The sequence below is a fragment of the Myotis yumanensis genome, unplaced genomic scaffold (assembly GCF_028538775.1).
Source record: "Myotis yumanensis isolate MYYU_CA2020_CCGP unplaced genomic scaffold, mMyoYum1.0.hap1 SCAF_7, whole genome shotgun sequence".
Taxonomy (NCBI): Eukaryota; Metazoa; Chordata; class Mammalia; order Chiroptera; family Vespertilionidae; genus Myotis; species Myotis yumanensis.
Window position 1 is genome coordinate 2,800,814 of NW_027223758.1, and position 23,372 is coordinate 2,824,185.

The 23,372-nt window shown below is 59.7% G+C and overlaps 1 protein-coding gene across 3 annotated transcripts; it reads right to left on the bottom strand.

Annotated features, from left to right (window-relative positions):
• Positions 1-2,354: 2,354 nt before the first annotated feature.
• SLC17A9 (solute carrier family 17 member 9) lies at positions 2,355-20,800 on the bottom strand. Of its 3 annotated transcripts, none has more exons than XM_070421346.1 (13): positions 20,740-20,800; positions 15,207-15,404; positions 14,721-14,860; positions 12,861-12,960; positions 10,898-11,028; positions 10,337-10,433; positions 10,083-10,179; positions 9,565-9,652; positions 8,919-8,953; positions 8,425-8,540; positions 7,710-7,765; positions 7,570-7,599; positions 2,374-2,409 (listed from the first exon to the last, which is right to left on the bottom strand). In XM_070421346.1, exons 1-13 carry the CDS (start codon positions 20,796-20,798, stop codon positions 2,387-2,389), a joined length of 1,170 nt encoding a protein of 389 aa, XP_070277447.1. In that variant the 5' UTR covers positions 20,799-20,800; the 3' UTR covers positions 2,374-2,386. The 3 variants fall into 3 exon arrangements, with proteins under 3 accessions (XP_070277448.1, XP_070277447.1, XP_070277446.1); XM_070421345.1 differs by lacking the exon at positions 2,374-2,409 and adding an exon at positions 6,023-6,953; XM_070421347.1 differs by lacking the exons at positions 7,570-7,599; positions 7,710-7,765 and having other exon boundaries at positions 2,355-2,409.
• Between the last annotated feature and the right edge of the window lie 2,572 nt (positions 20,801-23,372).

Genomic DNA, 23,372 nt, shown 5'->3' on the forward strand with positions numbered 1-23,372 from the left:
CTCTGGGCGACGCAGGGGGTGAGATGTAACTTAGCTCAGGCTTTCCGCCGATTCCCACGCGTCCTGCCGCTGTCCTCAGCTCGTATCCCCCCACTACTCACCCCTCAGCCTGGGGAGAGCCTGCCTTCAGGTGGGGCCTGGCCGGGGTCTCCCTCTGCCCAGGAGGGGACCGTGGCCTCTCTGGGTCCCTGTCTGACTCTCGGATGCGTCCGCGGCTTCAGGAGGCAGAGTTTGCCAGGAAACAGATTCCAGTAACCAAAGCAAGGAGCCGAGGCTGCTGTCCTCCCTGTGAGCGCCCCCCGCCATGAATACTGATGGCGCGTGCTTTGTGACCAGGCCCCTCTCAGGGCTGCTGCAGAGCAGCGCTGCTCAGGGATCGGACGGACACAGCGACAGATGGGCGCCCCCTCAAACCTCTGCGCCCGCCGCCGGCGCCCGCGCCCGCACCACACAAAGGAGCGGGTGTTTTCACATCCCTCACTTGCTCGGGGCTCCTCAGGCGTCACCCGTGCTCTGGCTCTTTATCAGTCAAATGCCGTGAGCACTTTGTCAACTTGGACATCTGGCTGATCATTTAAAAATTTTTCATTTGCTAAACTATTTAATAGCATGGCGAGGGCTTTGCTGGAGATTCAGGCACAACGCACAGCGGACACCAGCCGCTCCCCAGAGCCACAACGGGCACTCACCAGGCTCCGCGCTGCGCCCGTCCCTCCTGTCCAGTCCCGTCCCTCCTGGCTGCGGCGTTAGAATCTGCTCACTCCGACGGGGCGGGGTGAACGGGTGCTGGGACCCTCCCTGGACTGGGAGCAGCCAAAGGCCAAGGGAGGGTGTGTGAACTCCAGCAGAGCCTCCTGTGCTCGCCCGCACGGCTTCTCGGCACGTTCATTCCAAAAAGTAGCCAAGCGAGGGAATCAACCCAGAAGCCATCAGCTGATGGCGGAGCGACACACTTGGGTCCGTGGCACACTGCGATGTTACCAAGCCGAGAGAAGATGCGAGGTGCTGGCCTGGCCAAGCCACGGAGGAGCCTCGACAAGGATCAGAGAGGGCGGGTCTCTGGTGAAGGCCTCGGGCTTCCAGGTGGGGCTTTGAGCCCAAGCCTGGTCCAAGCTTCCGTCTGGGCTTCGATGAGCCCCTCTGAATGGAGGGGAAGGCAGTGGCCTGTCAGGTGCACTGAGGACCCTGGGACAGCCCCAGGTGGCCCCACAACAGGTTGACTAGGGCACCCCTGCACCCCTGGATCCACCCCCAACCCTGGTGCCAGGACTTTCTGCGAGCTGGAGGAGTAGGGTCAGGAGATTCCAGACCTTCCATGCAGCCCACAGGCCCGACACTCACTCCCAGGCCCGCACCGAGGTGTCCACCTGCAGCCCACACAGCTGGTCCCGGAGCCCAAGTGCCCCTCATTGCCTCTTCCTGCCTTGCCCACCAGGCCCAGCAGATGCCACCTCCTCCAAAGCCACCCTGACTTCCCCCAGCCCAGCCCATTTCTCCGTCCGCACGGCTCCAGGCCGGCTTCCTGAGCTGGGCCTCAGGCAGGGCCCAGGGCCAGAGAGCCCAGCAAGGATGCAAGCAGGGCCATGCGGCCCTTACCCCAACTCCCAGGGGAGACCACAGCCAGCCGTGACTTCCTGTCCACGGAGGGGTGGCCCCACTTGGCCAGGCCAGAGGGAGGGCAGGGAGCCAGCCTGGGAGCACGCCATCACCGCCAGGCAGCCCACGCCACCCAGTGAGACGCTGTGTCCTGTCAGCTCTTCAAAGAGGACGTTGGTCTCCTCTCAAGGAGACCGACTCCCCTCCCCGTCCTCCGCATGAGCTTTCGCGTCCTACAGAGGCGCCGAGTCACCTGAATCGTGCCGCCCGCCACCCATCTCCCCGCTCTCGGACGGTGGTGTCTCAGCCTGGCCTGTCACTCACCCCCCCACCTGTCCTCCTGCCTCCGTGTCTGTGCCCCATCCCAGGGGACCCCAGTGGGTCTGGGTCCCAAGGCCCTGGCTGGCGGCCTGGACTCTGCTGTTACTCTTACCTTTAGATGTTCAGCAGCATGAATATTCTTATTTTTTATTTAAAACTAATTTGGACTTCTCACTCTCTAAGGGGCTTCTAATCACCAAAAAATGCCTACGGCAAGAGATGATTGACAGGCCAAGATGGCCACTTCTGAAGAACAAATTGGCCAGTGGCAGTGCCACAGACAAAGGGGAAAGCCGGCTGGTGATTGGTGGGCTGTTAGGAAATGCGACTAGCATCTGCCTCCCACTGGCAAGCACCTGTCAGACATCAGGAGATGGCGAACACGCCAGTTTAATAGTTACTTTGTTCAAAAAGTCATTAAAATTTAATGTCAGCTGAAACAGGAAAACATTTACTCTTCAAACGCCTTTCAGTCTTGCTGGCGAGCTCTGCCTGTGGACAAAGACATTAGTTTGTAAACAAGGAGGTACTGCCCCAGACAGAGCAAGAAGCAAGGAAGAAAGGCCTGGCCAGGCCGACCGCTCGGGCCTGCGCTGGGAGGTGGCCGTCCCCACTCGGGCAGCTGGCTGGACAGGGCTCGCCAGGCCCTGTCTCTGCTCTCCACTTTTCTGCAAATAAACTGAACGCTCCCACTAACCTGGAGAGCAGCCTGTCCCGAAGGGCTGGTCAGGGGCTGGGCCCACCGCCCCGCCTGTGCCCACCCCCCCAGGGTCGTCCCCACACGCTCACTGCAGACCAGGCCCACCTGCCCGGTGCTCATCCTGCCGAGAACTGCTGGGAAGCCACCAATTAGGGGTGATTCTGGAGACGGGTCCATGACAGGAACCCACAGGCCAGATGGGCTACCGCGGAGTGCTAACTAGGGAGTCAGAGCAGGGCCGGCCCCTCCCGGGGGTCTCCTGCTTCCCAAGTCCCAGGCACAGAAACTGTCCCGAGGCCACGTGCTGCCCAACATCCTGACTCGGTAGGGACGGAACACTGGAGACAAGGAGGTGCACTGGGGGTGGTGGCAGGAAGCCCCCCCACTGGACGGAAGGGATGTATCTGGCTGGCCAGAGACACATCCCTGACTGTCACTGGACGGAGGGGAAGGACAGGGCCAGGGTTTCAAACTCAGGTCAGGCACAGGTGGAAACAGGGGAGCCACGTTCCCTGAGGAGCCACCCTGGGAGGGATCAGCAGGGTTGGCCCCAGGCCCGGCCCTTCCTCTGTCCCTCTTCTTTCCATGGTGTCCAGCCTCCAGCCCTCCCCCACACACAACCTGGTGGTGACTCCCCCACCATCGCCCGTGCGGTGCCCTGAGCTGTACCGCCTCCCACCCCTTCCCTTCCTGTGGAGAGAGGAACATCAGCTCCCACTGAGGGGGCAGCTCCCCGGGTCCTGGAGGAGTCTGGGAACAGGAGCTGGGGCAAGAGTGGGCACAGCCCTGTCCGACAGCACCCTCTGTCGGCCAGCTGTGGGGTGACAACAGCCGTGCCCTCCTGAGGCGCCTCCTGGTGGTGGGCTGTGCAGGTTACATACGCCTAATTCCAGGTGGCGAGCCCTCCTTCGGGAGCTAAGGGACAGGCAGGGTTTGGGCATGGTGTTGGGACCCTGCCAGAGGCGGGGACATGTCTGACTTGACTGCACCAGATAGCACTGGGCCGCCCTCCCACCGAGGGAACACGCCTCTGTTATCAGCACCCTCCCCGCCCGCAAACACTCCCCCCGACTCCATGGAGCTCCGTCCTGGGGTCCAACATCGGCCTGGGAAGGGTTAAGGAGACCCCACCCAAGGATTAGGATGACATTCTGGACCAGAACCGTCTTTGCCACCGAGGGAACACGCCTCTGTTATCAGCACCCTCCCCGCCCGCAAACACTCCCCCCGACTCCATGGAGCTCCGTCCTGGGGTCCAACATCGGCCTGGGAAGGGTTAAGGAGACCCCACCCAAGGATTAGGATGACATTCTGGACCAGAACCGTCTTTGAGGGGAGGAGGCTGGGCCCACCTGCTATACTGGGCCCTGCACCCCCAAACCCCACATGCGGCCTCGGCCTCTGTCTTGTGAGGAAGTGGCAGAAGTGTGACCAGCCTCGGCTCCAGGAGGCCCGTGAGCACCCGTTCCAGGGTGCCTGGGGCTCCCCTTCGGCACAGAGCCACCATCACCGCCTGGACCCTGGCTCCCGTGCGGAGGGCCGCCTCTCTCAGAGTTTATAGCTTGTGATGGATTAAAAACAAAGGTGTTCACCCCTGGTTCACAGCTGCATGTTCACAACAGCCAGGAGGTAGGAGCAACCCAGGAGCCCACAGACAATGGATGTGCACAGCACAGTTGTGGGGCCCTATCCAGCGTTCAAGGCCAAGAGCGCAGAAGCAAGGGCACAGCGACCTCACGCACGCACAGGCGCGCCCTTCTGCAACACAGACGGAGGCCTCACACGGCAAGAAGCCTCTTTTGTCTGCGTTGGTGTGAAGTATGTTGCTGACCAGCGTGCGTGCTGCTTGTTGGGGTGACTGCGTAGCTCCTATGTCGGAGGCCGCTTTGCAGGAAAGACTATTATTGACGAGCCGGGGTGCGGCTGCCTGCCTCATGGGACTGCTTGGAAGAACTCTTTTGTCTGATGGCTCCTTGTTAGCCATGGCTACTTGGGCTAGTCTTTATTGTAGCCCACGACTTCTCATGTCTTCTCCGTCTGATACCCAGTGTCCAAGGAGGTCCAGTTCCTGGCAGAGGGACTCGGACCCGACAGTTGGCGTCATCAGACAGGATGAAGAGTGAGCACTCCCAGCAGTGGCCCATCCACACAGGACGGAAAGAGGAAGGAAGTCCGACACCTGCTCCACATGGGGAGCCTGGGGGCATTATGCTGAGTGGGCAAGTCAGTCACTAGAGACAAATGCTGCATGGTTCCACTTACACGAGGTGCTTAGAGTCGTCAGAACCACAGACTAGAAGGGTGGGTGCCAGTGTCTGGGGCCGGGGAGTGAGTGTTTAATGGGGACAGAGTGTCAGTTCACAAGATGAAAAAGTTCTGGAGATGGTGGTGGTGGCTGCACAGCAGGGTGAATGCACTCCTGTCGCTGAGCTGCCACCCACATGCGGTTGCCATGGTGGCCCTCCTGTCGTGTCCTGGGAGCTGCCTCAGGACAGCGGGTCACAGAAGTGGGTCCACTTGAGGTTGCTCATGAAACCCCAGCCGAGCAAACCCAAGGCCTTTATGGGACATTAGCGTTCTCCCTGCACCTCTGCAAACAGGCCCAGCCCACCCGGCCAGACTCAATTTGTGATCAAGAATCTCTCAGATTCAACCTGGCCGGTTTGGCTCAGTGGATAGAGTGTCGGCCTGCGGACCAAAGGGTCCTGGGTTCGATTCCAGTTAAGGGCACATACCTGAGTTTTGGGCTAGATCCCCAGTGGAGGGCGTGCAGGAGGCAGCCAATCCATGATTCTCTCTCATCATTGATGTTTCTGTCTCTCTCTCCCTCTCCCTTCCTTTCTGAAATTAATAAAAATATTTTTTTAAAAAAAGAATCTCTCAGATTCTTTCTAATCAAAAGTGGGGAGACTAGCCCTAGGCCAGTTTAGTTCAGTGGATAGAGCGTCGGCCTGCAGAACGAAGGGTCCCGGGTTCGATTCCAGTCAAGGGCACGTACCTCAGTTGCAGGCTCCTCCCTGGGGCAGGAGGCAACCAATTGATATGTTCTTCTCACATTGATATTTCTCTCTGTCTTTCCCTCTCTCTTCCACTCTCTCTAAAAATCAATGGAAAAATATCTTCAGGTGAGGATTAAAAAAAAAAGTGGGGAGACTGTGGGGGAAGTTTGTGCTGAAATAGGAACCAACAGATGTCCCTGCACAGCTGGCCTGGGCTGTGTGACTGTGGGCGGGCTGCTGGGCTCTGTGGGGAGCTGATAGCAGGGCCCTGTTCCTGACACCAGCCGTGGGGGCACGCAGCACCTCGCTCCATGCAGTGCCCTGGCTACCCCGGGGCTGTTTCTGGGGTTCTCCTTTGACCTGTTTGTAACACTTTACTGGTTTCCTCATGAATGAGTTCAAAAAATATTTTACAAGTATTTATTCTTTTAACAATGTGCTTTAAAATAACGTCTTCTTTTAAATAAATGAATAGTCATCATTTAAATAAGGCTTTGGTACATTCCCCACATTTTGTATTTCTTTTCTCTCCATATACATCTGGCAACACCTATTATTCATGAGCGACGGCTCCTCTGTCGTAAACCGGAAGGCAGGGTCGCCTGGTTCTGGGGAACGGCTTGGGCAGGAGAGGGTGCCAGGTTCCCACACAGTGGCACCGGGTGCCAGGGAAGCAGAGCGCATTGCTAGTGTCTGGGGATCCACGGGGGGGAGACCTTGGGGTGGGGTCCAAAGACAGCCGAAGGGCTGGAGCTCACTGCCCCCCGAACCCGGGGACACTGGTGACGTCAGGAGACAGTGTTGGGAGCCAAGGATGCTGCTCGATCCCCCATAGTAGACAGGATGCCCGCCAGAGAATGATCCGGCCCCGAGTGCCAAGAAACAAAGCAAAGCAGTGCTGGGGGCGGAGTGCAGTCCAGGCCCTGTGCCAGCCACTGCTCCCAGGCGGCTGAGGGCAGGGGCACACCTGGCTCTGCACTGACTCCAGTCACCGGTGACAGGCCCACCAGTGCTGAGTAGGGCACGCACGGTGGCAGAGGGGAAACTGAGGCCCCACTCCTGCTCTACCGAGGCTCACTCTCCGAGGTCCCATGTTTGCAGCCAAGAGAAGAGGCTCTTAAATGAAGCCACTCGCCCAAGGCTGATGGACGGGCCTTGAGCGGGGGCGGGCAGCTAGAGGTCCTCCTGCCTGGGGCTCACGTCCACCCTCTGGGCCTTTCCAAACATCAGGAAGGTGCACAGCCCCAGGCTGCTGACCGCGGCCACCAGGTTGAACACGGAAGTCCAGGAGCCCGTGGTCTCGATCAGGTAACCACCCAGGCCCACACCCACAACACCTGCACCCAAGAGAGGGGACAGCAGGGTGAGTGACAGGCAGTTTGGGTGAGAGGAGCTGTTGGCCGGGGGGGGGGGGGGGCTGTGCCTGGAGGAAAGGGGCCTGAAGAGAGAGCCAAATTCGGTGTATGAAGGCCGGCCAGTCTCAGGGGACAGAGGCCTCCCAGGCCCTGCAGGAGACAGGCCACCTCTGTGCCTCCAGCGGGGCTGGGGCGGTGGGAGGGCCGTGTTCTGTCATCCAGGCACTTGACCCATGGGGACCCGGGACCTTGGGGATTTGACTCACATTTGAAGGGCAGGTGAACCCTGCAGTGCGGGGGAGGTGAACCCCACAGTGCGGGGGAGGTGAACCCCGCAGTGCGGGGGAGGTGAACCCCGCAGTGCGAGGGAGGTGAACCCCACAGTGCGGGGGAGGTGAACCCTGCAGAACGCAGCTCTGTTCTCTCCCTCTGGACAGCGTGGAGGTGTGCCCCCACCACACTGATCTGACACTGTTGGACCCCCCTGAAGGGTGCCACACCCCACCCTGCATAGCCAGAAGGTGGTGGGAGGACATGGGGTGGGGAGCCAGGGGGTATCCCGGGCACCGCCGGCAGGAGACACCCGCCTGCCTCTCACCTGCCAAGGCCCCAGCTGTGTTGGCCACACCTGTGGACAGGGCAGAGAGGAAGACCGTCAGAGGGGTCCCACTGTGACCCTCCCAGGCAGCCCACCTGGGAGCAGCCGCTGAGGCTCCGGGCAGGGGCCAGGGTCCTCACCAAAGAGCACACCAGCGCAGGACGGGGCCAGGTCCTGAATGTTAACAGAAATGCCGCTGTGGGAGGAGAGCACGTGGCAGGTGACCACGGGCAGCCACCATCCACGGAACTAACGGCAGGCCTCTGAGCGCCTGGAGACCACTGGGGGCTCAGGGCCCAGCCCAGCGGGTGCTTCTGGGCCAGGCCCAGATGCTCGGCCACACGTGGGCCATCTGAGCTCCCAGCTCCCCGTCTGGGTAGTGACACAGCCTAGGGCCCCACTCCCAGGATGAAACAAACAAGAAGGCCAGCTTGCCGAATGCACACTCCTTTGCGGTCCATAAATCTGAAAAATGACAATTCCCAAAACGACTCCCCGTGAAGTCCCTCTGATTAAACGGGGCTGATGCTGGGCACTGGAAGGACTGGCACCGCCCAGAGATGGGCATGGACTGGATGAGCTGCTCCTCCCCGTGGACAAGACGCTGCCTGGAGATGCCGCCTCCCCCAAACCCTCCCTCAGCCCTGCCCCCAGCACAGAGTTTGTTTCTTCAAATGGCCCAGGTCCACGCCCACTGATACCAGACAACCGTTTGCCTCTGTGGCTCGTGTGTGGACCTGCCATGGCCCGCCCTCCACACGGCCTGAGCCAGGCGGCTGCCCCTGGGCACCAGGCTGCAGTGCTGGAGGCCGAGGGCAGATGGGCGTCTCTGGTGGGCAGGGCGTGGGCCCTTACCTGTGGTTGAAGGTCTGCAGGCCGATGGAGGCTGATGCAAAGAACACAGACTTACAAAAGCTGGAGGTGTGACCCAAACACAGGGCAAACACGCTGGACAGGCCCAGGCCCATCACCTGCGGACAGACACTAGGGTCAGGGGGTGCGCTGTGCCAGCAAAGGGCCAGGGGTACCCCTCCCAGGCCTGGGCTGCCCTGGGGTGGGGGGCAGGTGTGTGGGGTGAGCTATCCCTGCTGGTTGAACCTCAAGTGGACAGACCCCATTAGATGTGAGCAAATGCAGGCCCCGAATGGGTGCTGGGGCTCAAAAGGGCACAGAGAGCCGCACACACAGTTCCGAGAAGGGGCGGCCACACCGGCCCCAGCACTACCAGGGCACCCTCCAACGGCCCTGCTACACCAGCCACCTTCTGGGGCAGGGGATTTGGGGACACAACCCTCGTGTCCCAGGAATAAACAGGATGTCCAAAGCCAGCCATCCCACGACCTCCATACCTGCATGAACTTCCGCACGGTGATGGTTCTATAACCTGGACAGAGGGGAGACCAGGACACGTTCCCACTGCACCGTTTGCATTGACCCCTCCCTCCGACAGCACCCACAGTGGAACCCACCGCCCCCCCCCCCCCCCCCGCCCCCGGCAGAGCTGCAGGAGGGAGCAGGGAGAGGCCTCAGGCTCAAGCCTCGATGTTCTGTGTCGTGGGAGAGGCGTGCGCACACTCGTGTGCGTGCTGTGGTGCATCCGCTCTGAGGTTCGTCTGCGCTCCCAGGACCCGAGGCGGAGGCCGGGCAGGTGCGTGGAAGGAAGGCCATTCTGACGGTTAAAATGTGCCCTCGGGTCCCGCTCACACCTGATTTCGACTCTGACCCCACCAGGTGCCCTTTCCACCTCTGAAGAAGGTGGGGGCTGCATCCAGCCCTTGGGAGGGAACTCCAGTCACAGGGGGACTCAGATCTTCTCGCTGCACCCCAAGTCCACTCTTAACTGAGGTGGGGGTCACCCCCTGCCTCTGAAGGGCTGGGGTCTCACTCTCCCAGCTTGGTCCTCAGGGGCCATGGCCTCTTCCCATCGCTGTGGCTGCCCTCCCAGGAGGGGTGAGTCCAGGCATGGCTCCCCCAATTCCCATCCCCAGGGCTCACCCTGACTGATGAGATGGTCAGAGAGAAACCCGCTGAACAGACTGGCGGGAATCGCCACCAGCCAGGGCACCACGTTGAAGACCCAGCCCTGTGGAGAGGGAGGCGGGTCTCAGAGGCAGCCAGGCTGGCACCAGCCCCCACCCTCATCCTCACCCTGGGGTTGGGCCTCTCTAACCCATCCCCACGGGGCTAGACCCCAGCACAGTCTCCCCTGCTGCCGAATCTCCCAGGGCAGAGCTGGGGGTGGGGGGGGAGTTGGGGGAGGAGGGTACCGCTCAGGGGGTCCTGGCCACCAGGACCCGGAGGTGACATCCCTGTTCGCATCAGGCCCCTGCCGGGCCCTCCTCAGAAATGACCATCACAGATGGCGGGCCCAGTCACAGGCCTGGGCTGAGGGTGGCATTGCGGGGTCAGGGGTCAGGACCGCGTGGGGCGGGAGGGCAGGGCCCTCTGCACACAGGCGTGGTGCTGGCCATGTGGTGCGGCTTCACCCTGCGGAGCGCAGGCGGCCCACCCACCTTGGAGCTGGGAAAGGTCTCCTTAAAGAAGGTCGGCAGCCAGGACAGCAGGATGAAGAAGGAGCAGGCAGCTGAGAGCTGGGAGAAGACGGCTGCCCTGCAGGTGTAGGTGCCTCTCAGGTCCATGGTCCCCAGCCCCCAGGGCGGCCAGAGACCGTGGGAGACCCCGGCTCTGTGATCAGTCAGTGCTAAGGACACACAGTGTCCCCACCCTCTGCCCTGCCCCACCAGGTGGCCCCGCACAGCCAGCTCACCAGACAGAAGGCTTCCGGAAGAGCTGTCTCCAGGGAACCCTGGTGTGCCTGGCCATCGGCAGGCCTTGCGCCAAAACGCCCAAGGCCAGAATGAGATCTGGAGGGAGCAAGGGGTGCCTGTGTGAAAGCTGCTTGGAATCTGGGGGACGGTGGCTGCTCTGCTCTTAAGACCCATTGATGGGGCGGGGGGTGGGTGGTCCCTCCCGCTGTGTCCAGTGCCTTCGAGGGTCCACTTTTCTGATCCTCCCCCCTCCCCCAGCCCTGAGTCCCCATCCCCTCTTCTGCCATCTGACATGCAGCTCCCTGCCTCTGCCTTGACCCCTGCAGACCTCTCAGCTTGAACTTGGTGTTAACCACGGGCGTGGGGGGCGGGGGCGGGCAGGTAGTGCAGGCATGTTTTCTGAGGTCCTCGTCTGGGGCTGAGCTACAGCCCCTGGTCCCCTGAGCTGGGGCTGCTCTGTGACTTTCACATTCGGTGGCGGCCAGAGGGGCCCAGGCTCCAGGCCCTCAGCCTTCCTGGGCGGCCGAATTTGCAGGCTGTGCCTACCCGGCCGCAGTTACCTTGTTTGCTCAGCAGGTACCTGTACACGTAACACACCCACAGCAGGGTGAGGCCGCCGGAGAGGTAGAAGACGCTCTGCCAGCCGCACCAGTCCAGGAGCAGGGAGCCCACTGCCCCCGTCACCAGCGTCCTGGAACATGAGGACAGTGGCCATGACTCGGCTTCACCCAGGCAAGGAGGCGCCTGGACCCTCCCAGCCCTGTGAGCTGGTGTGGGAAACTGGGGTGCCCTGTCCAGCCCTTGGCTAGAGACTAGCATTCAGGAGACAGGATGCCACGTGGCCACCTCAGGACAGCCCTGTGGCTGAGGCAGGGCACAGGGGCGCTGTGGTACTTGAATGTCTTGCTCCTCGGCCCGTAAGGGGGCCTGAGCCTGGCCGGCCTGGCTCAGTGGTTGAGCATCAACCTATGAACCAGGAGGTCGTCGTTCGATTCCTAGTCAGGGCACATGTCCAGGTTGCAGGCTCCATCCCCAGGGTGGGGCCTGCAGGAGGCAGCCAATCCATGATTCTCTCTCATCATTGATGTCTCTCTCTCTCTCTCTCTCTCTCTCTTTCTCTCTCTCTCTCTCGCCCCCTCTCCCTTCCTCTCTGAAATTAATACCAATATATTTTTTAAATAAATAAATAAAAAGAAGGAGGCCTGAAATGGCGGTATGGGTCTCTCTAAACCAAAACCCCCAAACATCACTGTTCAGGGGCTGCTTCTCCACCACCCCACCTGCCAAGGTTTGGCCAGGAGATAGTAAAGGAGAAAAAAAGCTGGGCTCAGACTGAGGCCACTGGGCCTGTGGGGGTCACTTCCTCTCTAAGCCTCCATTTCCCTGCTCCCCGCCAGGGGCCCAGGACACCCAGGTGAAGCGGGATTTCAGATAAATGAGGAGTGTTGTCCTGTATTGCTTCTCTGAACATCACACTGCACTGGGCACCCTGGGTTCTTATTTGGGCTGCCCCAGCCCACCCAGGGGCACCCCTTGCCCCTCTAAATTCTACGTGGACCTTGGGGTCAGGAAGCCCATCAGGACAGGGAGCTGTCCTTCCACACAGAGCCGGGGGGCAGGGCACAGGTTCTCACTTCCAGATGTGACGTGTGCCCGCCAGGACGAGTGCAGGCCACCTCCCATGGGAGGCCACTCCCCACATCTGGCTCCACCAGCACGTGTGAAAGGGAGCTTGACAAAGTGCTGCCGCCTGGCCCACGAGGCACAGCCCAGCCACTTCGCCTGCCGCCAGCACCTGTGCACAGCGCTGCCTGGAGCACAGAACTAGCCGGACCCAGTCACTTGGATGTTGGGGTCCAGCCCCAACAGGTCCAGGGGTCCCCAAAGGTGTGGACGCAGTCGGTGAAGAAGGAATGACACGGAGACAGCCTTCAGTTGATCAGCAGCCTAGTCAGGACCTCTAGCCAGGATCTCCAGCCAAAGTTCTGGTCGGGATCTCCAGCCAAGTTCTGGTTAGGATCTGATCAGGATCTGATGTTTATTGTCTTGTTACATCTGTATTTATACCAGCCGATTTTAATCCTGTCAATTTCTATTCCAAAGGTTAGGGCGTTTCTTATCTTCATTCCAGGGAGTAAAGATTATGTAGCTTAAGCGTGATTGTTTGTAGTTAAAGTGATTAACTACCCTCCTGGCACTTAGTTAAGGGGTTTTATCTCCTCCCTAACTTCAGGGAAAAATCCCTACCTGGGGAAACAACCTTTCTCGGAGAGGTGACCTTGGTTAAAACACATAGCGCTAAGGGGAGCAAACATATTAAGAACAGTATGCCATATACTCCAGGTCCCTTGAAACATGCTGTGCAGATGTTTCTTCCCTGCAGCGACTGTGTCAAGCAGCAAGGATGGACTGGCTCCTGGCACTTGGAGCCACAGAGGCACCCACGTGGCCTGTTCCACCACCTATGGGGCTTTGCTGGGGCCACACACTTTGTCTCCCCCCACCCCTGAGGCTCGGACTTACCCGAACTGGGAGCCGGCGCCCACGGTGCTGTAGGTGAAGGCCCGCTCGCTCTCCCGGACCTTCTGCGACAACAGGCTGGTCAGCGCAGGAAAGTAAACCCCTGGAGCGAGCAGAGAAGGCAGAGGCTCGCAGCCAGCCGGTCCGGCGGGTGCAGCCGCCGAGGGTGAGGGCCGGCTGGGAAGCTCCCTGTCGGGGATTATTCAAGCTTGGGGTGTCCTTCAAGCTCGCATCGCCCCAAGGAACCAGCAGCAACACTTGGCTAAGGAGATGCTCAGCTTGGATGAGAGGCGCTGGCGGGAAAGACTTCTGCCACCTTCACCCTGGCTTCCACACCAGCTCTACAGTCCTGGCACATGCATGTGGCATGTCCACCTGCACACACACCCACTGGTTCACACTAGCACATGCTATCTCTCACACACACACACACACACACACACGCTGCACATACAACAGGTGAGACCTGATGGCCTGTGGAACCACAGTGCTGGGTCCGGGTGTGATGCTTCCCTGTAGCTACTTGAGATGTCACCACAGGAGGCGGGAGAGAGCACAAAACTTCCCATATGTTTCTCTGCAACTTCCTGTGAATCTATAATTATTTGAAAATCTCGTGTTTAAAAAACTGCATTGGAAACTTCAGCTCTTGCCTGTCATGCTGTAAGAGGCTGGGGACCAGAGTAGGACTTGGTTCCCCTCAGAGCACTGGCCCTGCCCACCAGAGTGCCAGCCACCCAGGGTGACAGCTGCCCTGGAGCCTGGTCTGTCCCCCATCATGGACCATAGACCAGCACATAGAAAAGTCCTTTGGCCTCCCAGGATGGGGAGAAACAACTTGAGCTGTGGGCCACCCGACAGCCCAGCTCTGGGACCTTGGTCGGCAGGACCCAGAGCACCAGCCCTGAGCCACAGGGGGACCATCTGGGGTGGGTTCACGGGAGCACAGAGGCCAGACTGGTGGGGCTGGTCAGAAAATAGGCACAGGCCAACTCCAGGAGAACAGGGGTCCTAAGGCCCATGCCCATGCCCTGCCAGGATCTGAGGGGGTGCCAGGGGTCCCTTCTGGAGCAGGTGGGGCGATGTGGTGAGGAAGGGCCCAGAACCCACGCACTCGGGGGAACCCAGGAGATGGGACGCTGCAGAGCCCAGGCTGGTGCTCAGAGGCCGTCCCTTCCCCGGAGCGGGGGCTGGGCACCACCTGCTCACCTGGGCCACTGGGGTCTTTGGGGACTCCCCCCAGAAGTCCAGTGTGACCAGGGCATGGGAGCCGTGTCCCCACCATGCCTGTCAGCCTCATGGTGTTGATGGCTGTTAGACAGCAACTTGGCTGCCACCCAGGAGTAGCCGTTTTGGCAGGGGAACCTCTGACATTAGAATGTGCCAGACTCTGAAATGCTTCTATTTATTTTGTTGTTGTTGTTAATTCTCACTTGAGGATATTTTTTCCATTGATTTTTAGAGAGTGGAGGAAAGTTGGAGGGGGAAAGAGAAACATCGATGTGAGAGAGACACATTGATTGGTTGCCTCCTACATGTGCCCTGACCTGGGGACCAGGGATCAAGCCTACAACCCAGGTACATGCCCTTGACAGGAAATCGAACCCAAGACCCTTCAGTCCAAGGCCCAATGCTCTAACCACTGAACAGACCAGCCAGGACAGAAATGCTTCTAGAAACGGAAATTGCTTAGGCGCCAAGGCATCGTCAGGCCAAGCAGCCCACCCACCACACACAGGAGCACATAGGAGCACACACATGCATACACAGTGCACCGCCTGCATGAACACACACACGTGCACACACATGCTCCGTGACAGAGTCTAACACCACCAGTGAGGGAAGCCCCTGAAGTGTGCCTACCTTGGAGCAAGCCCGTGAGGACGCGCGAGAAGGTCATGAAGGCCAGGTGGGCGCTGCCCAGGTGCGCGAGCAGGGGGGTGGCGGCGGTGAGGAAGCCCCAGGCAGAGGCTGACAGCAGGATGACCTTCTCACCCCCAATCCTGGAGGGGCCAAGAGGGCAGTGATGGGGAAGCTGCGGGGCCAGACTGAGCTGTAGGGCCAGAGATCCTGCCATGGAGACAGCCAAGTGGGGCTCAGGCCACCCCTCCTCGGAGCCGTTCTCCAGGGTCGTGCTGAGCCACACCCCTCTGCGGAGGAGGCCACAGGTGAGAGCACAGGGTCCAGTCCATCCATCCATCCCGCCTGCCCCAAGAGCTCTCACTAGGATGCTGAGCACCCAAAGGGTAGCTGTGCCCCCAAACCCCTGGACTCAGGTCTCCCAGCTCCCAGTAGGCCTTCCCCCAAGAGCTCTCCATCTCAGCAGGGCAGCGGGGAGCGGGCAGTTACCGGTCCCCCAGGTGGCCACCCAGGATCTGAGTCAGGCAGTAACCCCAGAAGAAGCTGCTGAGCACAATGCCGGCTTCTTTCTTGTTCCAGCCGAAGTCCTGGCTCATGGAGACGGTGCAGATGGGCATGCTGACGCGGGCGCAGTACAGCAGGCACGTGCCCAGCAGCAGCGTCCCCGTCCATGCCTGGCACTCAGGCCTGCGGGAGAGGAAGGGTCAGGCTCCGAGGGGCAGAGTCTGACAAAGACACACCACCTCCCAAACGCCAAGCTCCCGAAGCCGCCTGCTGACTCCCAGGAGGAGACAGCCTCCAGGAACGTCGTGAACAGCAGAGGCGCACAGCACCACATGCGGCTATGGGCGGCTTAAGCACACCGTGGTCGGGGCTGCTGCCGGGGACTGCAGACCAAGGGGCCCAAGAAGGCAGCCAGGCGGGAGCTGACAGCTAGTCCCTGCCAAGGGGGCGGTGAGCTGGGCAAGAGGACCCCTTGGAGGCAGAGAGGGAGGGTCCCGGGGCTGGGATGGGACCAACAACAGGTTCGGGGCAGGACAGTGGGTCCTGCAGGGTCCCCAGAAAAGCTGGGTCCGCCCAGCAGAGGACCTTGGGCAGGCGGTGCTGGGCGGCCCCTTGGAAGAACCTGGGCAGGGGCGAGGCTGCCCGGCTGCTGGGAAGATTGTCAGACAATGTCCACAGAGGGAGTATCCACAAAGCTCCTGGCTGGTGCTTTCAACTGTCCGTCACCAAAACCAAGGGCCACAGGTGGAGGCGCCCAGGAGGACCCAGTGCCTGCGGGAGCCCCATGGGTCCTGGGACAACAGAGAGCTACAGAGGCCTGAACGCACTGTGGACTTTGGTTTGTAACTGTGTCAACACCAGCTCACTGCCCATGACAAACACGGGACACTGACCTCAGTGTGATCAAGGGCACCAGTGCGGAGCTCAGGGCGTGCTTGCTACCTTGCCAGCAATCCTGCACATCCACAGCTTTTCTAAAGACGAAGTGCACTTTGTGTGGGTGGGAGACGGGGCAGGGCAGGAGGCACCCTGCTGACTTGAATGTCCTGTGCTGTGGGGGACATCCCTGAGAGTGAGGTAGCTGGTCTGGACAGTGGCAATGCCCTAAAGCTGGGGGTTCAGGGTCCTGCCTGCACCTGGACTCGCCCGCCTGCCTGGAGCTTGGGTCCTCCCTGGGGTGGGACACTGCAGAGGGAGAAGCTCAGGCTGTGGGAAAGGCCTGGCAGATGAAGGGGGCAGAGGTGTTAGTGCTATGAAGCTTCCAGGAGGTTGCAGGGGAGGAGAGGCCTGGCTGCTGGATCGATGGGCCATGTGGACATCAAAGTCATCCAGGAAAATGGCAGGACTCGGGGAAAGGAAGGCAGGGGCCAGGAGCCAGGAACCACAAAGCAGCGGGGTGGCCAGGAGGGGGGCCAGCAGGGACTTCAGGGGCAGTTGTCAGAGCAGAGTAGGGAAGGATGCCTATGAGGAAGGACAGTGGACTGTCCCCTCACTCCCAACCCCCCATTCGGACCTCTGTCGGGACCTGGCAGGGGGCAGGGGCTGGGGGTGGGGGGCCGTGTCTGCCAGAAACCAAGTGGGGTCCAGGCGGCAGACATGGGGGCTTGATCTGCAGGGGACCCAGAGCCAGTTTCCCACCTGCCAGCTCCCCGCCAGGCTCGAGCTGCACAGACGACTGGGGAGGACGGTCCGGGGTGAGGCCAAGATCACCCCAGGACGGCTGGAGCCCACGCCTGGCTGTGGACAAGGCTGGCGGGGCCGAGGGACCTGGGACAAGTTGCCTAGCCTCCTCAAGCCTGTTTCCCCAATGAAGAAGAGCCCATGATGTCTGCCTCCTTCACGAGCCAGTACACAGCAAGGTGCCCCACAAGTTCCGGGTGCTCCCACAAGGAGCCACTGTGACTGGCCCAGAGGGAGGCATGGCAGCCATGTCCCTCTCCTCTGCCGCCTGCCCACACGGGCCGCTGTGCTTCTCCGCAGGGGGGAGGGAGACAGGAGGGTACAGCACCCTCCCTGCTGCCCACAGAGGCTGCTGTGCCCCACAAGCAGAGACAGCTGATTCCAGGTTCAAGGCCACCATGCAAGGGTTTTGGGATGAATGAATCTACGTTCCAAACCGCCAGCCTACTACCCCCAGCATGTCCAAGTTTGCAGACCAGGTCCCGTCTGGAGCTGGGAAGCTCCTGCTGGCTTCTGTGGTCTGGTGCACGCCCGACATGACTTGGAAACCCCGTCTCTTCCCTGAGCCTCAGTTTCCCCATGTGTGCAGTGAAGAGGTTGCATTTCAAGCTGGTTCTGCGGGTGCTCACCGGGGTGCCACAGGCTGAGGCCCCAGGGCACCCTCTGCCTCTACCTGCTTCACATATTGGAACTTCCTCCCCGAGCCCCTGGGAAATAGGTCCTGTGCTGAACATGGAGCCCCGCCTGGCCGCACCTCCCCAGAGGCCAGGACAGGTGCTGTACTTGGAAACGGTCCAGTGATCCCTTAGTGTCTACTGGGGAGGGACCCTGGCCGCCATGCCCTGGCCCTACTTCCTGGTTCTTAAAATGCTACTCAGAAGCCTAGACAAAAACAGTCTTGTGGTGGCAGATGGGGCAGGTCTCAGTGGAGCCTGCCCTGCCTCAGAGGCCAAGGTGGAGGGGGCACTCCCACCAACTCTCCCTCTGGTGTTCACAGAGCGAAGAAGGCATTGGGTCAGGCCAGGCACTGCAAAGCCCCAGAGCTCCCAGCAGTGCTTGCTCCCTGCCCGCCTCCATGTCTGACATGGGACCCAGGAGGGTCAGGGCTGCAGGCTCCATATGGGGTTCTGCCACGTGGGCTCTGAGCCTGAGGCGCTGGCATGTGCACTCCTCCGGGAGGCGTAAGGTGCTGTCTGCTTTCCCCCTAGGCCAGGGGTGGGCAACCCCTGGCAGGCGTGCCAAACATGGCACGCCAGTAACTTTTGCTGGCACATGAAACCCTCTCTTATAATCTTCCATTTACAATTTTTTTCTTAATATTGACTTTTTTATTTTTCAGATAAATTCAGTGTAGGTGCATCTTAGATAAATAAATAATTTTACATAACAAGTTATCTTAAAGACCATAGACATGGATTGATGAGAGAGGGGAAGAGCAATTTCTATGCCTCTGCCTTAACTCTCCCTGCCTTCCTAGATCCGACCAGTGTTTTGGTTTCATCCACATACGCTTGTGAATCTTTGTTCTCAGTGATGAATTTTGTTAAGTCTCGTAATAGGAGTAGCCTGACGGATGAAAGTAGTAGCTCGTGCATATCTCTGAAGGTCACGAAATATAAACCTGATGTAAAATCTCTGTCATCAGTGATGCAGCAGCAAAAGTCCCACTGATAATATCAAACGGAGTCATAACGTTTGCTGTTGGACTATCAGTGTACATGGATACATTAAAAAATAAATGTATTTTTCATCATCATATACTGTGTTTTTGTCGCTCGAATGAATTTTATTATTTCTTCAAGGTTCTTCACATACGTACACCTTAAGAGATATCAAGTAGGTGTAACATGTTCTCAAAAAATTAGGGTTGGCACGCAGAAGAATTTTGAGTCAGAGATTTTGCTGGTTTTGGCACACACTCACAGAAAGGTTGCCCACCCCTGGCCTAGGCCCTGGAGGCCTCTACAGCCCCGTCCCTAAGCTGGCGGGCAGTGTCGGCCAAGTTGGCAAAGGGACGTCCCTAAGCTGGCGGGGACGCAGAACAAGGATGTCTGGCTGGAAGGGGTGACCCAGGCCCAGAATGCTCAGCCCTGCGTGGCAAGACCGGTCAGGAGAGGCTGAGACTGAGCCCCGCCTACTCTGACCAGCCCTGAGCCTCAAGCTTGAGTCCAAGTCATCAGATGCCTCCTGTGAAGCAACTAGAAACGCTAATGGCCCTGTGCCAGCAGCATCCGCGCACACAAACACGCGGCCACGTGGCCCCTTGACTCAGAAACGGGAACTATGCAGGCGCCGCAGGCCAGGAGGGCAGCAAGCCAGAGAGCACACGTGGGTCCACGGCTGCTGGTCGCCCCTCACCTGGGATGTGGCTGGAGAGCGGCCCTGCCTCCTGGGCCGCTGTGAGCACAAGACGTGGCAGTCCAAGCAGAGGGCACGCAGAGCCAGCGGCGTCAACAGTAGCACTTATTATTATTATTATTATTATTATCCAGTCATTAGTGTGAACAACCTGCTCCCCCACTGAGCACGACTCCATCCAGCACCCCACAGGCCCGTCCGGGACACCCGCCGGTCCTGACTGTCTGTCCTGGGACTCAAGTGCTGCTTTTGCACCGGGTGGAGGAAAGCAGCTACAGCAAAGCCAGCCCAGGCTACTAAACTGTCGCAAGAGAGAAGTTTGCAGACTGTTCCATAGCCCTGGGCACAGCCTTCTGCCCAACTGGCTGCCAAGTGGGCCTGCCACCTGGCTCCCTCCATAACCAGCAGGTTGTGGAGGGAGGAAGTGAGGGAGAGGCTGGCCAAAAGCACCCCTGGTCCAGGCACACCGCTAACAGTCCCCAGTCCAACCTGGGGAGACACCAGAGCTGTGCCTGGGCTTTGGGTCACACTCCCTGCTCTCTGGCCATCCCCAGGAGCCTCCTGGCTTTGGATGGCTTCTTACAAACGCCAGCTTCTCCCTCTTCCCCAGCAGCTTTGCCTTCATCTTGACCCCAACACTGAGGACTGTCCCTTCGGGTCTTCCCGCAGCCCTGTGCTGGGGCAGAGGCAGGAAGGGGCCATTATTCTGCCCACAACAGGGAGGCCCCGAGAGCAGATTCACTGGGGACCCAAACCTGGAGGTGGACAAGCTCTGGAATTTCAGGACCTGACTTTGGTCCCAGGACCCAGCTGGCTGGTCCTCAGCCCACAGAACCAGAGCAAGCGCTGAGCCTCGGTGGCCTGGGGGCTTTTCTGGGGGCTCCCTACTCCTTCCTGTCTACACAGTAGTGGAAACAGATATGAAAAGGAGTGGGTAACCTGCCTGGGCCCTTCCTCTCCTACTGCCAAATTCTCCTCCTCCTACCCCCCTCGGGGACCTGGCCCACGTCACACACATGGCCTGTGGTGGCAGGACTCAGTCACCCGCCCAAGGCTCCTGCCTGTGGCCCTCTGACCAGCCCCTGACTGCCCCATGGGGTGACTCGGAACTGCTCCTCTATGCTCTCAGGTGTGGTCCTACCTGGCAGGGTCAGTTCCAGCATGTGAGGCCAGGCCAGTGAGCGCTGGCTCCTCCCCAACCAGGAAGATGCCCCTGTCCCAACCAGGCCTCCCAGAATGCCCCCCTGCCTGCATGACCTCCTGGGCCCCAGCAGCCAAGAGTGGGCAAAGGGGCTGGATGGAAGGGAGGAGGGTCTCGCGGTTGGAGTTACTTGTGCACTCCACTCCTTCCTCCCCAGGGTGGTGCCTGCCCCCCATGAGGTGCAAAGAGGCCCTGCGGCTGGACGCCTCCCCCAGGATCCTCTCTCCACAGGATGCACCGCCCCCTCCCCTGATCCCCGCCCACGCCCCTCCTCCTCACCTGGACCACTGGGCGTCCCCAGCTGTGTCCTGGTGGGCCTTGTCCGGGGGCGGCTGCATCAGGAGAGGACAGCCACGGCGCACACTGAGTCCCGAGACCGGCTCCCGCGGCCCACAGCGCCGCCCAAGTCCACGTGTCAGTCCCAGCAGCGCTTCCGTCCGGCGCTCCCAGGACGTGTCGCCCCAGACGGCCACCCGGCGGGGTGGGGGAGGGGAACCGCAGCAGGCGGGGCCTCCCCTCCTCCCGCCCCGCGGGTGTCTGTCCCCGAGGCTTTCAGCATGCCTCCCTGTTTCAGGCGCTCGTGCCATCTGCCCTGCTCCCTGAGCTCCTGGAGCGCCAGCACAGGCTGCCATCACCCCCCCACCCCTGGCGGTGGCATGGGCTCCCCTGCAGCTTTGTAGGGGCTGGGCCAGGTGGCCATTGCTGAGCCAGGAGCCTGCTGCCCCATCTATAAGTGGAGATGGCTGGTCTGCACCTCACAGGGCTCTGTGCCATCAAATGAAAGTCAGGGGAGTCTTACCTGGATGCAGGGACAGTAAGACTCAAGTGTAACCAACTTTTCTTTTTTTTAAAAAAAAAGAAGTTATTTTTATTGATTTCAGAGAGGAAGGGAGAGGGAGAGAGAGATAGAAACATCAATGGTGAGAGAGGATCATGGATCAGCTGCCTCCTGCATACCCACCACTGGGGATTGAGCCCACAACCAGGCATGTGCCTTGACCGGAATCGAACCTGAGACCCTTCAGTCCTCAGGCTGATGCTCTATCCACTGAGCCAAACTGGCCAGCTCAAGTGTAACCAACTTTTCAAATAATCTTTGAGAGTGGGCTCCAGCCTGTGACCTTGAACCAGGTGCAGTGCTGGGGTAGTCAGTGCCCACGTGCCCACAGAGCAGGTCTCACTGAAGGGGCTGAGTTCTGCACGAAGTTGTTCTGGGCTTGGACCACGTGCCAGGCCTGCGCTGGAGCCAGAACTGAGGCCCAGGGCCCTCACCAGAGAAACCTCTGCAGCGGGTCTCACACCCACGTGAGAGATACAGTGAGAACAGAGAGGAGAGGCCTGAACGCTGGGATGCAATGGCAGTGACTGTGTTTCTGGCCACATTCTGCTTTTTTCAGGAGCTGCCACCTGCTCACACTCCATCTCTCACCTCAACTTGTATCCACAGCAGCCTAGGGACTGGCCAAGTCCTACCACACTGAGCCCCCCAGAAGCTCCTCCTGCATTTAGGACGAAGCCTCAACTGTCCCTCCACCACAGAGCGGCCCTCCCAACCCTCCCTCCCTTTCGTGCCCTCCCTTTCATGCCCTCCCTTTAGTGCCTTGAACAGTGTGCCCCTGGTGACCTTGCACCTCTGCCCTAGGGCTTCGAACCTGGCTTCATTCATGCTTGCTGACCAATGGCTACTCTTCCATCCACGGGACAGAGGTGGTGGTGATTTATTCCCTCGAGGAGCCCTAGCCCACAGCTGAGAAATCTGTTGCTAAATTGAGTACCAACAGTTTCCCATTCTCTGCCTGGTAGTTCAGCTTTGTCCATTGCACCAGACTCTCTGATCATCATCTATAATAATAAAAGTATAATATGCTAATTAGACCGGACATCCTTCTGGACAAAGCCGGGGCTGCGAGGGAAGCCTGGGTCCCAGGTGCCTGCCAGTAGCTGGAGGGAAGCCTGGGTGCCAGTTGTCAGAGGGAAGCTGGTGCAGGCAGCCAGGGGAAGGAAGGCCTACTCTTACATGAATTTTGTGCATTGAGCCTCTAGTTTTCTATAAAGACCTAGAACCACATTGTTGTGGATGTTGGTTATTTGACTACTCAAAGTTCCTTTCCTCCTGGAGCTTATGTTCTGGGCGGGGAGAGAAAACACAGGAAGAATAAGGGGGCGGGGGTGGGAAGGGTTGTTTCTGGAAATAGTCTGGGCTGGGCAGTTCCTGAAAAGTGTGCCTGAAAACTTCAAATGAAGGAGGAAATAGGCAGGTAGGGGCCACAGGGCTCTGCGGGTGGGAGCCATCAGAGTGGCACGGATCACCTGGTGGGCTGCTCAGGGTGTAGACACCTCAGGAAGGCCAGGGTGGAGGCAGGGAGGCCAAGGCCACTGCATTACTCGGGGCTGAGGATGGGGGCTCCAGCCAGGGTGGAACAGTGGGCTGAGAGGAGCTGAGTGCAAGCGAGGGTGGGTGGGGTGTGATGGAGAGAAGGCTCAAGGCAAGCATCTGACACTTTCAACACCCTGAGCTTGTCAGGGCCTCCTGTCCTAAGGCAGGAGGTCTGGCTGGCAGCCAGCACTGCTAGACAAAGTGTCACAGTCCAAAGGGAGCCTAGAAACACTGTCGCTGCCAGACTGGGGTGGACACCCACTCTCCAGGCTCCTAGCGGATCCCAGGAGTACCCCATACCTAACTGCCCTTGAGGATGAGGTGGGGAGTGACTAGGGGGAAGCATGGAGAGAATTCCAGGAGACGGTTTAGCACCTGGAGTGCACAAGGAGGGCAGAGGGGGGTGACGAGCAGTCCTAGCAGGGGAATGGTTCCGCCTCCTTCTTTGGGGCCCTTCCTTTACTTTCTGCTGCCTGGAGACAAGCCATAAAGGTTTATGGCTAAGTCACGCCTTACTATAACTGCCTTCCCAGGC